The following is a 17,864-nucleotide window of genomic DNA, read 5'->3' on the forward strand; positions in this document are numbered from 1 at the left end:
CACACTGGTGCTATATAACAAAATAATTCTCTTTGTCTAAATGTGTCATTGCAGGCTGCATGTTTTTCTGAGTTTGGATGTATTACAAATATTCATACAAGTACAGAAGTACACAGACTGTGTAAGAGGAGGCTGAGCAATCCGAGCAGATTGTTTAGATTCTGTGGTTACTGGAGGAATGTTACTGCAGAGAATACAGCTTGCAAGTGTTTCACTCTGAACAATGTATATGGCATTTGGCGGGAGATCAGAACATGAAAAACAAGTATTTATTTTTGTGATCACAGTCAGAGAGCGAGAAGAGGGCTTCCTAAAATGTTTGTATGAGCTCCTGATGCGTTAACAGATGTAAACACTGAGCTCGGGATAAATGTTTCGTGCTAGAACGGAAGTGGGAGCGCAAATAAATACGCACTCGTCAATCAAGATGTAAGAATTTATTTGAAACCTTTCTCAGATAATTTGATACAACATGTTATTATAACACTTGTGGTACTAATATTTGTAACACTTCTCATCCATGTTATTTGAAACTATGTTCAAACACATTTGAATCAAACTCTGAACATGACAGATGCAAAGGTAAATATTTTCCAGTGATGTCACAGCTTGACCACTCGTGCTGGTAAGGGACTGTACAAAAACGATCACAGGTGGGATCAGAAGAATGGAGAGGGTTGCGTATTTTTTCTTTTGGCTGAATGGAGGGTATATTGGTTGTTATTCAGAGAACACAGAGTGTCTTTTGTGTGTCTGTGTGGATCATTACAATCAGTAGGAATTTAAAGACCTTCATTCTAGCTTTGAAAAAGTACACTAAGTTACAATTTCATGTCAAATTATTACTTAACAAAAATACTTAACAAAAACAGCAGCTTCCTGTGCCATGTTTCCTCACTGCACACAGTGAAAATGGTAATAACCGTTCAATCAATAGTGCTCACTTCAAGTACGCATCATTGTGGTGTTTACCATTATCTTGGCAAAATGTGTGATTTGGATGGTGTAAAAATTATTGCTCCATTCAGATACCATGCAGTTGTGTTGTTAGTGGGAAGGTGTTGCTATTTTAAAAAGTCACACATAAAGTTCTGCCCCACTTGCCACTGCAATAAATGTTTTACAGTCCTTGCCAGAGGTGCTGCGATCAGTGATCATCAGTGAAACAGTTCGGCCTCCCTATTAGCCTTAGCCAGCAGGCGGATGTTGCGCACACAGCCAGCAGCAAATTCCTGGAGCATCTCATCATCAGAGCCTATCATGTGGATGAGGGGCTGTGGACGTATAAAGGACAAAGGTTACAGGTGGCAGCAGGAACAGAAGAAGAAGAAACATCACTTATCTTTAGAAAAACACCTGGCCAAACAGGTAGCTCGCTGCACAAGTTGTCATGTCAGCAGCAGTCACCGCACACTACCACCGACTGTAAGGATATACAGAAGCCGGACAGCGGCCGGCTGAGGCTGCAGTGGCACGCGTCCCTCTGTGTGTGTGTGTGTGTGTGTCCCATTTTACCCATCCAAACCATGCCTCAGCAAAGGGGTTACAGCTGCGAGCACACATGCATCAGATGAAAGTCATGCAGGGCAGGCTCAACATTAAAAACCTGAGCATGAACCACACCACTTGACAGCCTTTCCGCCGCTCCAAAGGTCAGATTATATCCGACTATTAGTGGCTTGTGTAATGGATCTCGTTAGATCTTATTGCAGAACAAGGTTCTGTGCTCTCCAGAAATCTCTTGCTTTGGAAGTTTATATTTGGTTACATAAAACTGAACATTTAAAATTTGATGTGTATTATACAGAAATAAGCAAAAGGGAACACACTGGGTATATGGAATACCACTGAGTGACATGTGTTTCAGAGGGTGAGCTATTTTTCCTATTTTATCAGCAGCAAAATCACTCAGTTATGTTTGTGGGCAGCTGAGAGGCTGAATCAAAATAAAAGTTAATGTAAGCTGAATCTAAATTTGTTTAATATGTGCTCTTTGCTAAAATCACAATGGCGTACCACTGAGGTTTCCTAAGCCACACTTGCATTTATTTCAGATTGTCTTGTTTACATCCATAATGAAGCAGTGGCAACATTACATCCCCCAACTAAGCACTTAAGGACTCTCTGCTCCTAAACATAATGAAGCTTTGATAAGTACACTAACTGCTGAGACGTCTGAGGCACGTGTAAGCCTCATATATCAAGGCCTTGTTCTCCACTGAATGAAAAGGGATTTTGAAACAGATTTCTTTAACAAAGATCATGCTGTAGCAGATTTACAAGCGGGCTTTGAACACCACTGGGATTGTTTCCCTACTTTCAGTGCAACAATGTCACATCCATGTTTAGCAACACAGAGGATAAAACATAGACTGCCACCGTCAAAGGAGGTGATCCAAATTTACACGCAACATCTGATTATTAAGTTTAAAGCAGCAGAATTATTCTAAAAGCTTCTGGATAAGATCCATGTTCAATATTTCTCTCCCCTCCCTTCTTAATCAAAACTCTCCCATCCTGCACTGGCTCCATATATCAACACAGGATATGATGGGATTCCTTTGTTGGTTACACACAAATGAAATATCTGTCCAGCTGATCAGTGCATAGGGCACACTTGAGACTTTGTTTTCTTCTTGGGTTATCGTTGTGTTCATAATGCATGTCAGAGCAGAGCTGAGGTTGACCCCGACCCCTCTCCATGTAACATGCAAACTTAAAACACCGCTCCACACATTTGTGTGGTCAGCAAACAGCCAAAGCAGCAGACTGAAGACATTCCCAGGATTTTCAGAGCAAAGATAAACAGTGAAAGGAAAAGAGATGAAAGACGAGGTGAGCGCAAAAGGGCTGTGAATCTACCATACAAGTTCCGTTAAAAACCTAAATAATATCCCCCCTTCTGGTTACAATCACATCATTTTGTGGAAAAGGGCATAGAGCACTCCAATATGTCAGCTCTTCTCAAAGCACCAGTGTTGAGGAGTATATGTGAGACATTTGCCCTCAGGTTTTATATGATTTTTAAATAGTATCCAAAACACCTCCAAAAGTAAACTTACATCCACAGGCTCCAGAAAACATGCAGCTCACGAAACAAGTCTCTTTTGTGAAAAGAGAGGATGCCTGAGAAGTGCCAGAGGCAGCGTTTTTGCCAACCTCATAGCATGTTATTCAGACGTCGCCAAATAAGGTCTCCCGAAGCGCACAGCTAGGCTAAGATAAGCGTGTCTCTCTTTGCTGCCTTCTTTTCGAGCTCGCTCTTTCCCTCCCAGCTGGGATCTCGAGGAATATAATTCCCCACTTGTTAGATATTCCCTGACTGTGGTAACACGAACACTTGCCCCGCGTTTGAATACTGAATCGTGAGTTTTTGAGGTTTTTGCACTTCAGAGAGCTCCAGTGAGTCCTGACCTCCAAGAAGGGAGCTGGGGAACACGTTCCCCCTCCTATTTGGGTGTGTGTATGTGTGTGTGCGTGTGCTGTATGCAGTCTGAGAGGGCTGCACATATTGTTGCATGCGCACACACACACACACACGTCCCATCGCATATGGAGGTGTCATGGTGTTAAGTGTGCTCTGTTGGACCACGTCTGCCTGCAGGAGTTCAGGTTTAAATTCCTCTGTGCCAGGTCTGACAGCCATTATGGCTCCATCATCTCCCCCTCCATCCCAGCATTCCCATGTTTTCGACTCCACTGCACTGTGGAGGCAAACAGCACAAACAGACAGCAGTGTTTAGCTGGGGCTGAGGGGAAGTTGGTGAGGGAAATCAAGGTAAACAACATTCCCTGCTGCCTCCAGTGAGCCAGAGCTGCTTTTTCTGTGTCTCTGAAGAGGAAGAGGAAAAGGAGGGAGGGCAGCTTTCAAATTGATGACTTGAAAGGAAATGTTTCAGTATGAACCCAAAGCCTGTTTAAACCTGAAGAACATGGCTTGGCATTTCTGGTCCAGGCATGAGGGAGACAGGCTCTAAAACATAACATGGATCTAAACAACATGGTAGTCATAACAGAGCAGGCAGCACACAGCGCCTGTATCATCTGCTCACCACACCCATAACCTGAAGTCATGTTACCCACAAACCAACAGGAAAGAGAAGAAGTAAACCTGTGATGCTCTTGGTTTTTATTCCTTCCCTCACATTCGGTGTCATTTTTGCCCCCCACAGTCTCACTGCATACTTTCACTCCTGAAGTCTGACCACGTAAAAGAGGAAAAAAAAAGTAAAATAAACACAATCAGTGCCGGGACAGGAGTGCACTCATGGCAACAAAAGTGCAAACAATTTTCTCATTTAGATTAGTAAAAGCCTAAAATACATACCAGGACCTGGCAAAAGCTACGCTCTGGAATACCTTCAGTTGAAAATTACCAGTAATTACCATCTGCATTTTGCAATTTTCATCAATTTACTTCACAAAGCTTTTCTTATGAAAGAGACTCTTTAATACAAATAGCTGAAGCCGTCTACAAGGATTTACGGTTTCAGCAAACAATCCCCAGTGCTTTTGGAAGCAATGTAAAGCAAAAGGGGAAAGCATGTTGATTTTGTACATGACACAAAATGAAGACACGTGTGTAAAACTGTGAGATACCAAGAGTGGATGTCAAATCCAACGGGGAGGGCATTCGAACCAACCTCCCAGCTCAGTCCATTCTGTGTGGAACACCTGCGACCGTCCGCAGGAGAAGGTTGGACAGGCAGGTACTTTCTCTGAGTGTATCTGTCCTGGTCTGAAGATATTCTTCCTAAACATTATACAACCTTATTTCAAGATAATGGAACTAGCATTTGTTAAATTTGAGCATATTTTCCTACATATTGAGTAAGTTATTCTTAAACTCTTACTCTGTATCCAGACAAATGTACTTGTTTTTAGTCTGACTGCACTAGTTCTAAGATATCTGAGTGTTCTTTGAGACTAGATATTTTTACTTGTTTTAAAAAATCTTGGCAAGTGAAATGTTCCTGTTCTGTTGGCAGATAATTTTGCTTATTTTAAGTAGTACCCCCCCCTCCATTTTATTGCTTTTTGCAGCAGGCTAAAATTCTCTTTTCCCCGGTATGTATTTCCTGTGAGAGCAAGCACCTGAATCCCTTTTCTTGAACAATGTCTGATCTGAGAGGCTGGCAGCTTCCAAGGAAAATATGTTGACAGAAAATTTAGGCAGTAAAATGACAAAGACGAAAAAGTTGGATGAGAGCAGGTCATGTCCAAAATAAATCAAAGTGTTTCATTTCAAGATATTTTACTTAATTATTTAATTATCTCTGGATCAAATTTGAAGGCTGTGGAAAGGGTACGATAAAAAGACTAAAACGGGTCACTAATGTGTTTTCCAGTGTGAAATACTTTCTTGATTTCCCATATGAATCTTAAGGGACTGGGCCATACACCATTAAGTGTGCTAGAGAGGAAAGTTACTCTCTAAACCAACTTTGGAGTAAGAGAGACCGTCGTTCTTTCGAAATCGTATACTACACGTGGGTGAACATGTTTTGAGAGCTTCTCCTAGGCACAGAAAAGCTCTCTGAAATACGGTTGCAATAATACAGGAGGCAGTCCAGAATTTTACACAGGGTCGTAAATTAGACACAGTGCCTTGTATCAGTCCTCGATGCACCCTCCCCAATCTGTTCAGAAGTATCAGAGATATTGTTTTAACACATTCTCTCTACCAGTCACCTGTATATCACCAAGCAGAACATTACAGTGCGCACTGAAGCAGAGACTGGCAGGCTCTCTCACATTGTAATGTTTCCTCCGAGGTCAGGCAGGTAAGTATCAGGCTCTCTCCCAGACTGACTGAGAGCTGAGGCCAGACTGAACAATGAGGCTGCCTGTGTTGCATTTCCATGTCTGAGATTAAGAACAAATGCAATGCTGGTGCAGTTACGTGGCCTTTGGTAATTAAGCTCTTTAAAAGTCCAAAAATACATTATGGAGTAGTGTTGCAACTCTTAACTGGTACATTAATAAGGGCACACAAACACAAAGACAGATTAAAAAGGGTGGTATGTCTTGTATTTGCACATACACACTCACACCCTCACACACACAAACTCACACTAGAATTTCAAATATAGACACACACACACACACACACACACTGAGAGCAAAAAAAGAGGGCTTGTCCAGTTTTTGTCGTGGCTCAAACTACAAAAAGCATTCAGCTTAACGACTTTTGCAAATTGGACATAACTCTTTTGGAACACCCAATGTTCAGTCCAGCTACCAATTATGGCTAGTGTTGAACCACATACACTGTAACAGTAGATCAAGCTAAAGTACACTATTTAATGAACATGGGAAAAAAAGATCTGGCTGCAATGGCATAACCGCTTCATAATTTATATCACAGTTGTTATTTAGGGGGGGAAAATGGATTTAAACTCACTGTCGCCACAAAAAGATTTCTCATGTGAAAGTCTTTTCTATGTGAAACATGTCTAAATTTGAGAATGAGATAGCAATGTTTTTCCAAAATGTTGAAATATGGGTACATGATCATCTGTGACAAGACATCAATTACAGCATAATCTTCACATAAAATCTCGACATCACTGTCAGAGGCAAACATAAACAGAGTCTGGAGCTGAGCATGGAAACAGGCCGACGGCTCAAATGTTAGACAAAACAATGCTTGTTTCTTTTTGGAAGAGCGCTACACAACTGCAGTGACGAAGAGAGCTGGCGGATGTAGCTTTGCAGAGTTGAAAAAAATCTGGACCATAAAAAAACATTGTTCTCTTTTAGCCTTGAACAGCTCTGACCCCACTCTTTGGCCTGAACCATATCGCTGCTGCATTCTACCCTGATGTCCAGGAACAGCCCTTAGCAACAGTTTCCCCCAGCTACAGCCCTTTGACTTGTGCTGTAATGGCATCTAGGGTCTACCGGAGAAATGGCACTGCGCACACACTGGGCTGTTTGCTTTTCTGAATTCCCATGACGGCTAGAAAGTGGAGTCATGTTTCCGCCGCCGAATAAAACCCACTTTGTTTCTGCTCCGTTGGTCAAAGGCTCTGAAAATAGTCACAGCTTTTCAAAGTTTATTACACAGTGTTTTTCACACATTGCTAAAACAAGGGTGGTGGGAGGCCCAAGCACGTTATCCTCAATGTAATTAAGCCATATTTAGTCTAAAAAGCATCAAATAAACTAGAAAAATAACTGTTTTGCAAATTATCTCCAAAAAAGCAGAAGCAAGGAGACAGAAATTCAGCTTCAGCCACGCAACAACTGACCTTGACCACTCCTTTTGCATGCATGGTGATGCAATTGTTGGGGCTCTTGGACAGCTGGTACAGGGCCATAGCTGTGCTCTGATGGACTACCTCGTCTTTTGACTTGAGGTAGCGCACCAGTGGGACCACGGCCCCGGCATCACCGAAGGATGTCCTGTTGCTGCCCCACATGCAGCAGTGGCCAATGGCTTCAGCCAGGTGGCGACGGAGCCTGTCATCAGTCTGTGGAGAGCAGAACAGGATGCTATTGGTCCCCAGAGACCAGTTTTTACAACGTAGCTTTAGAACAACAAGCTCTATGGCTCTTGGCAAAATCGATCAATGTTTTTCTCATTAGCTGAATATATGCTGCACTGCGTGAGTAGAGGCCAACTAAAATCCGCTGTAAAGACAGATACCGGTATAATGACAGTAATAACGTTGCTTGTCTCCAGCAGTGAGGTGTACTTACTGTGTTAGTCAACTTGGCCAGCAACGGGACAACACCGTGATCAGTAAGGACTGCCAGATTCTCCTTGTCTTTGGCTATTTTGGCAATGGCGGCGCAAATGCTTGCCAGCACTTCGTTGTTTGTTGACTTCAGCAAATTAACAATCAGTTCCAATCCACCAACGAGGGAGCGCACCATTTCCCCTGCGTCCTATAGTCAAAAAAATCTGTTATTGGCTGGTGCTCTGTTGAAATGATCAAGGAGGATGATGAGGATTGAGGAAGTGTAATGGCTGAGAAAAGAGGAATTGGAAGGCAAGAGCATTTAAGCAAGGCAGATAAAACAAAGGACACTAAAAAAGTACAAAGTATTTTCAACAGTCCAGGCAACAATCAAAGCCCCATCAGTGCAAACCCACCGTTAACATTATTTGTGTCTGTGTGAAATAGTTGCCCTCTCCTACAGTAGAGCTGTCTTGTAGATGTGGGTTAACAACCAGTAAAGTTGATATCTTTGTCATGCGCTCCTATTCTCCCCATAACTTACCATAATGAAGATGACACATAGACTTTAGAGCTTAGAAGTGACATTTGTAGCATTTGCCCCAGACTGACACACAGTGTAGACTCGAAGCCTCATGGTTTGAGTTCAAAGCACCAGCTGGTACCACAGGACTCTAAGTCACTTATGGGGCAATGCCTACCAAACCAAGAGGCTGCTGGGGAGGGATGAGAGAACCACAGTGGAGGAGTTGGCAGAGACACTGGCTTCAGTATGGTTTGGCACATCAGGCCACTGTTTAAAATCACAACTCACCGTATCGCCAGCCATGGAGGAGTACATCAAGGTGGCTGAGTCTGTAATGTTCAGTGCTTTGAAAATAGAACAAAAATTCCCCTAAAAGCATACAATTATGGATGACTAGATGGAAATCACAAAGCATGCTTAATTTGACTCCTTTTCAGCGCCAATCTACATGTCCAGATATGATGTATGGCACAGTACTGTCGAGCACAGTAATAACAGAATTTACTGTCTGCACTGCACTGTATAGTTGTTCATTATTCTATAAATTAAGGGATTTCAGCGAATTCAGCACTGACAATAGCAGTAGCTGATTTATAGTTTTAGTGTACAGATGGAAGAGCTGGATGCACTGTCGTGTCCTCCTCTCTGACAGAGATCTCACAGCTGAGATCAGGCCAAGGTACTGTGTATAGGCCCTGTGATGCCATGCCAGAGGATGAGCCATGTGTGCAGCTCAGAGTAGGGGTGTAGGGGGTTGTGGGGTGGGTGCCGGGGCCAGGAGCTGACCCCCCGATACACAGGAAGCCCTTCCTCAGGAATACTGATGATGGCTGGCCGGGAGTCCCTGCGACAGAGGAAGCTCTCTCAAGCCACCAGCTGCGACAGACTAGCCAGAATCTCTTTCATGGCCTGGACGGGCCCCCAGATCTGAAAACCGCAACATTATGAGGCTGCACACGGAAAGGCCTTTCTCGCTATCCTCTCTCTACCCCTCCTCTTACCCAGGATGAAATGAAATAGAAAACACATTATCTGCTGTGCATGATCTCAAGCTGAAAGGGAACAAGCCAAGTTCAGAATGGCAGAAGAATACCCTGAACCTTATTCTGGAGCAATCAGGTTTCTATAACATACACGGCTACTATGTATAGGAAAAATAAATCAAGCATGCATCTAAATGTTCCTCTGCATCCAGGCAAATTAATGACACACCTCATTGCATCCAACCGGGAGGGTTCGACTTCCTTGATTGAGGAACAAAGATAATTGAATGACTCACTACTAAGTCTTTACTGTACTGGTATGGTACTAAGTGAGTTTAAGCTGTGGACCTGTGGGCATAGAGCACAGCATCTGTATATGTCTGTGAAGGGGCAGCAGTACTGTATGGAGCATCCAGCAGATGCATCACGGCTCTCTCATAAATCCACAATGGAACTGCTAACTCAAACCACATGGTTTTTTTTTTTTTTTTTTTTATCTAAATAACGGAGCAGCTGTATCAGATTCCTCAAGTCGATGGGCAAAGAGCACTATTTAGCTCTTGTCATTGCCTCTGTTCCACAAAAATCACCCAAAAAGCATGTTCATAAATTTCCCTCAAAATTGGCACACTGACATCCAGACAAACATTGTCAAATTTTGTTAGCTCTCAATAGTGGCTCCGCAGCCCCCCTCTCCCTCCATATGGTTGCCATGCATCATTTTCTCTACACTTCTGGCCCAGAGAAATTCCAGCAAGCAAAAAAAGGGGGCCTCACCCTTAAGACACCTGCCTGGGCCCAATATATCTGTTTAAACTTAACCAGATTGTCCCACTGACACACTGTTTACTGTAATCACAATGATAATCTAACAGAACAACATTACGTTTGTAGTTGGAAATAATGTCCTCGGGGGATCAAAGACCTGCTGATGCCTAACTGAAATTAAAGCTGACTGACAACACTGATGTATAAAACTAAGCTCAAAGGAGTTCATCATTTTTTAAGTGAGTACTCCACCCATTTAGCCCTGTACTCCTATGACACCATCTGAGTCACGATGGACAATATTAAGATAAATTCAAGCATTCTAGTACCATGTCAAAACCTGAGGCCAGCCCTACCCATAATACAACTTGAATGTCAAAACTTAGTTGGAGATTCACGTGCTTCATGCAAGTGGGGACAAATGTGGCTTTGAGCCACTGACCTTAAGCAGAGGTTAGTGGCTCAAAGGCAGAGTTTTGGTAAGCTAACACTGACTCAAGTGACATCACTTGAGACAATTTATCAGACTTCACACAGGTCCTTTTGGAGGCACGAAGTCATTATACATAATTTTTCACAAATGCAGGTTAGAGCAAAATCAGTTATTTTCTTTAAAAGGTGTCACGTTTATGGGCCTCCAAACATTTACTTTTATTCTACGTATAATTACATAAAATAATATGAATTATTGAAAATAATTCAGTTCAATTAATTGTCTTATACCACTCACGTATAACAAAAAACCTGCATATATCTAAAAATAGTTATTTAGTATTTATGCTCATGCTGTGGGTTCTTTTGAAAGCTATTTATGCAGTATTTTCATCAGGCTCCACAAAAACTGTCTGTTACCCAATGCTGTGTGCATGGATTGTGCACCTCACTAACTACTAGCATGTTGAGGAAAGATTTTCAGCTGGGAAATCAGAAGCCATGCCACAGGATATTACTCGATCTTTCTCTCTGCCTGCTTCCCACTTCACCAATCCCAGTGTGCCAAGGATTCTTCTCTGCTTCATATTAGCCTGGGGTTCATGTAAGCCTCCTATAACACAGCTCTGCCCCTGCTAACCTCCCAGCACAGTAAGTTGGAAGGAAAGCTTAGGAGACAAGCATGGTGATATAAGCAGGCTTCTGTTTTGTTAGTGGGAAAACCCTTTATTCTGAAATGACATGAACTCTGCAAACCTCTTTGATTTAGAATCTGTCTATGTGCATTTGGTGTACTTCACTGCACTATACCTTTGCATTCTCAATGCATGGACAAAGGGCCCATGCAGCACTGGACTGAACATCCGCACTAGGATTTTTCAATAAGGACCACACTAGGCGGACTCCATCAAGCTGGTCAATGATTCTGTGGGGACAGAGAGACAAAAAAGTAGTGTGAGTAGGGAGACTAGGGTGAACGTGTAAAGAATAAGCTCGACTGAAAACTTTCACAACTTCCATTAAGCATAATTTGAACAAGAGTGTAACTGATCATGTTTGTTTCTCAGAGCTCTTACTGTGTCAGTCTGGCCAGTAGCAGGCACCAGTAGCCAAGAAGGATCAAAGCACTGATCGATTTCATCATTGGCTATTCATCACAACTTGGCTTTGGTCTTGTTCAGTTCCTCTCTGTGCCTGAAACTTACCCAAAGTCTGCTCACCCAAATCACGCTCAACGGAAAAGCTTGGCGACACCAGGGCCAGAGGTTAACTTCCATACATCTGTGTACAGTCCTTCACACTTTATAAATAGAAACCAAGACAAACTTACACTTTATGTTGGTGGCTTGTTTTTCAACCAGAGCCAAAAAGAGGACTTCTTTCCAAATCAAACATAGCCAGAGACGGGTTGCTCTATATTTCACAGGGTTTGAATGAAGTTTACTTAGGCATGAGCTGCATTTCATGTCGTATACATGACTGTAGTCAAAACTGCAGTCAGGGCCTGGGAACCCAAAGAATTACGCCACAGTGCACCCGTTGTCTGGTATAAATAACATGTAACGTGTTCCCCATGTGTGCTTCCACCAACAAGGCCGACATTGAATGCTGTCATAATTACTTAAACACTCCCTAATCACAGTATCTCCGTGACTGGCAACGAGCGAACACTCATCAGGGACGTCCCCTGCGCCATCTGTCTTCCGTCTGCACATAAATCAGTCTAGAGGGATCATAACATCAGATTCCAGTCTGCAGGGCCTCTTAAATTCGGACCAAAAACAAAAAGTGAAGCGTCATATCATGCTCCAAAACAGCTCAGTCTTCCCATGAAGCAGGTATGAAACAGATTAGCAATGAAGTTGCAGCTGACAGTGATGGATTAGAGGAGGCGACCACAAACCCTGGAGGCTTTAAACAACGTGTGTTCACTCTTGTAGCTACACAGGATTCACTGGAGGAAGTGCTATGTCATTTACCACACACTGCCTACTGGTTGAGAATAAAAACAAACATATCAGTATTTCATGGAAAACTTGAAAGTGATTGTGTTTGTTTTAGGTTTTCAGTAGTTATGGATGACCTGCATCAGAATGATGATGAGAGAATGATTGCACAGATCAGCAGAAGGTGGTGTTTGAGAAAAAACGTTTCTGTTGGTAAAATTAAATCATGTTAACTGGCAAGAATGTTGTAGCTAACTGTGTGGTATCATGCATACATCATCATCATCATATTTGTTAGCTAGCCAAACACAGTCTAATCACCTAAAAAACAGCTCCAGCAGTGTTAGGCTGGAGCAGGAAACAATCAAATGTGAGTTATGTTAATTGCTCCACAAACTACTGTACACACGTCTCAAAATAAGCCATCTCCACAAAACAAACAGAAAGTGGCAATTGAAAGAAGAACTTTCTGTTTACAGCTAAGTGTAAAGGCGCAAAAATGACAAAGTCTGGCCTAAATATACACACTGTGAGAAAACATGGAGAACATGATGAACCGACGCGAAACACTTCTCTTGTGTGAAGTCACCACAGTTAGTGGCTTCATTTTGACACGCTTCCCTTTTTACTGAATCCTTTGGTTTTTTTTCTCCCATACAAACGGCTCAAATGATAGCATTAACAGCGAACTAACATTGTAAACTCACTCATTAAGTTGTATTCGCGTCCAGCGCTAATAAAGAAAGGTCTTGTCGTCCATTGTAGCCTTGTAAAAGCATTGAGGCACAGATGGAAGCTCCACAATGTTCTGCAGCATTGAGGGTGAGGTTAAATGAACACATAACAATGACTGCTCTGGAGTGTGGTTCAGTGTGTTTTCCCATGCGATCTTGGACGCAGTAGGGTTTTATTTATGTTCGTCTGACCAGCTCAAGTCCTGACAGTGACCACAGAGTTAGAGCAAAGCACTGGGAATTAAACCACAACCATATTTATCACAGCAGGTACAATAAACAAAGTTTTTAACATCTGTCATTAAGCTGGGGATGAAAGAGAAAAGTACCTGCATAATGGCAAATTAAAAGAACATAGACTTCTTTTTGTGCTTGGAAAAACACAAAACATCAATAGAAGGTTAAGAATATGTGTTTGGAGTTAATTCAGTAATGACAGTGAGTAAGCCGCTAATCACATTATAAAAGACACCACACACAGGGCTGTTTGCCTTGTGTAAACTGTACTCAAAATGTCCATGTTAACTGGTTAGAGAGGGAGACTTACGCCATGTTATCCTTATCAGTGGCACAGGCACCCACTGCCTTGGTTACGTTCACAAGCAGTGCCTGGTTAAGTGACACAAATAAAAAATACACACATGAATCAACACAGGAGCATGTTTTAAAGCTGAGATGATCCTTTATGTAGCAAGAGAAAATTCAACATGCCTGGTTTGTTCTAGTAAGCAAATTAACCAGCGATTTGATGCCTCCGCTCTTGCGGATGGTAGCCTTGTTAGCAGGTATCTGGGCAAATTCTCCAAGGGCTCCCACGACATTTACCAGAACTTCTTCAGGCTGATCGGTCAGCAGGCCAACCAGGGTCTCCAGGGCTTTGTACTCCTGAAACCTTTTATGGGTGGAGGAGAGAAAGACAAAACAAGACAAAGTGTCTAAAGTTATGCAAGTAGCTCTGAAACTATGCTTAGGTACTAACCCTAACATCAGCATAACATGTTCATAATCTCTCAATAACACTGATGTCAAGCAAGTATGGTAGGTAGCATGTTCACCACATTCTTTGCATCATCAAATTTTTTAGGATACATCACCTGGGAACTGTGAATATATATCACACTGTAGAGAAAATTTTAACTGTAAAGCTAGATGAAAAGTCAGGGGATCATCACAGTCATTGTAATAGTAATTATGGGGACCATCAATATCTGTAAAGACCTTTTTTGCAATCCATCCAATAGCTGTTGAGAGTCTGGATCAAAGTGGTGGATCAACCAACTGACAGACTGACGACGTTGCCACGCCTAAAGACACACCAGTAGCATGACTAAAAATGCTATTAGATATCCAAGTGACAGATAGCAACTACAATACACACAACCACATGGGCAAAGATCTTTTACTGTAACCCAGCAGTACAGGCAGGTTTCCCATGGCTTCTCACAGTTGTCCCTTGTACGTACTTTGCATAACCAAAGCTTTGCTGTGGCTTGGAAACTCTCCCTGGTGCTTTTGCTGTGATTTTGCCTTGTTTGCCAATGGTATAGAGTGGTAAACTATAGTAAACATTTAAAAGGGATATAACGCGGTTGAAAAAAACCTCAACAATCCTCTGATGTACAGTTAAGTTCTACGACTGTTTTTATTCACAGTTACGGTTGCTGGCATCATGGTCCATAAGCTATTGTAGATGGCCAAGGTCATTTGGTTTTGGTCAGGGTCCACCAACACGCAGCCTATTCTTGCAAGTGAAAACACTGCTAATGAACAGAGGAGCTGCCAGACTTGTGTTCAGTGAAATTTGCCATAAAGACAAACAACATTTTTTTCCATACTATTACTGAAGTGTCATCTACAGTTGACTACAGTAGAATTATCTTGTAATCACAGGCATAACTTTTTATAAATGAATGGTAAGCCATGCCTATTTTTGTTAGGCCAATCTCAGCTGAAGTAATTACGTGATGGCAAGAGTAACATTACACAAGACTGCCTGAAGCGGCTTTTTCTGCAAACACTGGGCTACACACAACGGGAAGCTTATTAAAGCCTGTCAGAAGACACAGGAACCACAGTGGGGCTTCTGTGCAGCAGAATTTTATGATTGATTGCCTGTCTTTGACTTTCCTTATTCTCCTACACTAGTCACACTTTCAGTTAAGTGCAGAAGGCTTAAAAGCTGCTTTCTTACTAACTAAGGCTTTTAAGAAGGTCCAAGTGAAAAAAAGATATTTCAAGAACCAAGAGAGAGATAGCTTCTTGTTTGATCTGAAATTTAACAAACAGATTGAACTGTTTCATTTGAAAGGAAACAGCAGTGCAATGAACAACTTGGGTGAGCACAGTACTTTGTGAGGTAAGGAGAAGTATCATTTGGAAGAGCAATTATGGAGTGCTCATCATAGGGCTGGAACAGAAGGGATAGTCAGTTATTGGAAGCGAACCCCACAATCTTGACCCCACACATTACAGCACTGGCAAATACACACTGAGACTTGGCAGTCTTGACTTTCCATTGCAAAGTTATTCCTTTACTCTTTTGTTAAGGGTTTTTACAGCATTTCTGTGTGTCCATAACACCTCGGTATACAGGCTCAAGGGGCTACATATCAATGCATACATAAATCTGCACAAAATAACGTTTCAGTGTTTCCAAGCAGGACTTTTTCAAAGGTATTTTCCTAGTACATATAAGCCCAGGTGTAGCCCTCTCTGCAATACTGAAAGTCCCCAAAAAAAGGAGCTTATGCGGTCTTTAAACAAACACACTAAAGTTATGAATGTAATTATATTTTGGGCATCAATCATCTCTCATTTTGATGCATCATTAATCAGGAAAATGGCTTACACATGCTGCCACTTGTCTTGAGTGGAGGTCCCCTGACCTCTATACTGTCCAGACCACACAAATCATCAGTCACATAAAAGAAAAAAAAATCATGCTGGTTGCAACTGGCCATGGGGTCTGTTTTGTTTGACCATGTACTAAGGAAAGAAAAGTGAAAAAAAATCCACATTCTGCCTCCCATTATTGCTGTAGCAAAATATATTACAAAATGATTTTCATCTCAGTACACCACTCAGCTGGTGATTGATTCTGAAATGAGTGCATGCCCCCAGAAACCTGCTACCATTAGCAGGCTTTCCTTTTTGACAGTAATGGCTTGGTCACTTCATTCCAAGTTTTTGCCTGACCTAGACAGAGAGTAAGAGAAAACAGATCCGCTTACACATTCAAGTGTGCATTAAAAAACATTTACTGGGCATCACGCTGGTTTCCTCCCGAAGAGGTTGCCAAATTTCACCTTCATTCACACCCAGCTTCCCACATCATCCAAAAAGGAAAATAAACATAACACACACAGGAAATGCCCTTTGGCAATCTCACTACGATACCTTTGTGTCATGCTAAATTTAGACAGAGTGCAACCAATGTGTTTATTAGTGTCTGTAAATGAAGTGTCACTAAATGTGGTTTATGTGTGATTAATAATCATTGTAATTATTTCTATTATTGGTATTATCAGTAGCAACATAAGTATTTTACATAGCAACAGTGTGACAAGTCATTACATATGGCAGAGAGCCTGTACTGGCAGCAAGTGTATTGAACTGCCACATTACTCATGACCAGTGCAGTTAGCTTGTTTTATCATCCAGCTGCAGTCAAAAGAGCTCCCAGCCTGTGCCAATTTTGTTTTTGTTTTTTATGACTTTTTTTCATCAAAAAATGCCACTTTAGATGATGCTTGATTTTATACCTTGAGAACAGAGCCGCCTGCCTATATAGCAATAGCCATGTTACTATTTTTAGTTATTTTATGATAGTAATAATTTAAATAAATGAAGATAAAATGATCCAAATGATTTTCTTTCATGTCAAATGTTAAGCAGATAGTAAACTGTCCATCTTGCTTTAAAAGAATGTTATTGTCATGCCTCTGCTCCTGTAAAGGAATCCTTGCATAACTCGATGTGGCAGCAGACACTCATTTCCACTTGGGAGGACTTAACTTAGACCTTAAATGCAGGATATCATTCTGTCAGTTATGATATATGAAGTGAAGAAAGCTCCTTGTGAGTGCTACTGCTCCTTTCTTCGTGTTATTTTTAGAATTCCACTGCAATTTGAACTACACAGACTTTCTGAGTCAGAGGAAAAGCATTTTCACATAATCTCACCTTAGTGAAAATCCTTGAACTCCAAAACCACTTTTCATATAAAAAAAAGATTTTAAAAATTGTGATTAAAAAACAGTATATTATCAGTTTCTGGATACACTTGAGAGAACATGTTTTGAACTGATTAATGTTACCAAGGTATTAAATTCCTTGATGTGTATATATTATGCCCCTGACCTCATACTGGATAAGAAAACAAATACAGCTAAATCATTCTTTCAAGACACACAGGTGGAAATGTATGGCTGCCAGGGCATGGTTGCTGGGTATTATTTATTTTAGAGAGAAAATTACTGACTTAAAAACCATCTGACGCTTAAGTCAAAAACCAATCCAGAAATGTCACTGCTGAAGGAACCAGTCTAAATGACATTAAAATAAACCTCTGCCTTACATGACAAATGATTAAAGGCACTGTCTGCCTGCGTCTTATGACATTAGAAAATCACCATCTCAAGGTTGATTCTTTCAGTATGCCTGCCTACACTTGATTCAATACTAACAGGCCTTGACTAACACATCACCGAAGTCTATAAAATCAGCACATTCACTTGAGCCTTTGTTAACGGTGGAAAAGATTAAATTCTAGCAGCAAACACTCACATAAA

The 17,864-nt window shown here is 41.6% G+C and overlaps 1 protein-coding gene across 2 annotated transcripts in view; it reads right to left on the reverse strand.

The window, feature by feature from the left end:
* Positions 1-418: 418 nt before the first annotated feature.
* The window catches only part of odad2 (outer dynein arm docking complex subunit 2), a 38,394-nt gene continuing 20,948 nt past the window's right edge, over positions 419-17,864 (reverse strand). For both annotated transcript variants that reach the window (XM_046371497.1, XM_046371498.1), the window contains exons 16-21: positions 13,786-13,966; positions 13,622-13,683; positions 11,205-11,319; positions 7,705-7,893; positions 7,254-7,475; positions 419-1,274 (exon numbers count right to left, since the gene is read on the reverse strand). In XM_046371497.1, the coding sequence (XP_046227453.1) occupies positions 1,158-1,274; positions 7,254-7,475; positions 7,705-7,893; positions 11,205-11,319; positions 13,622-13,683; positions 13,786-13,966 (886 nt within the window). In that variant the 3' untranslated portion in view covers positions 419-1,157. The remainder of the gene's footprint in view (positions 1,275-7,253; positions 7,476-7,704; positions 7,894-11,204; positions 11,320-13,621; positions 13,684-13,785; positions 13,967-17,864) is intronic.

Source organism: Scatophagus argus, chromosome 18 (assembly GCF_020382885.2).
Source record: "Scatophagus argus isolate fScaArg1 chromosome 18, fScaArg1.pri, whole genome shotgun sequence".
Classification (NCBI taxonomy): Eukaryota; Metazoa; Chordata; class Actinopteri; family Scatophagidae; genus Scatophagus; species Scatophagus argus.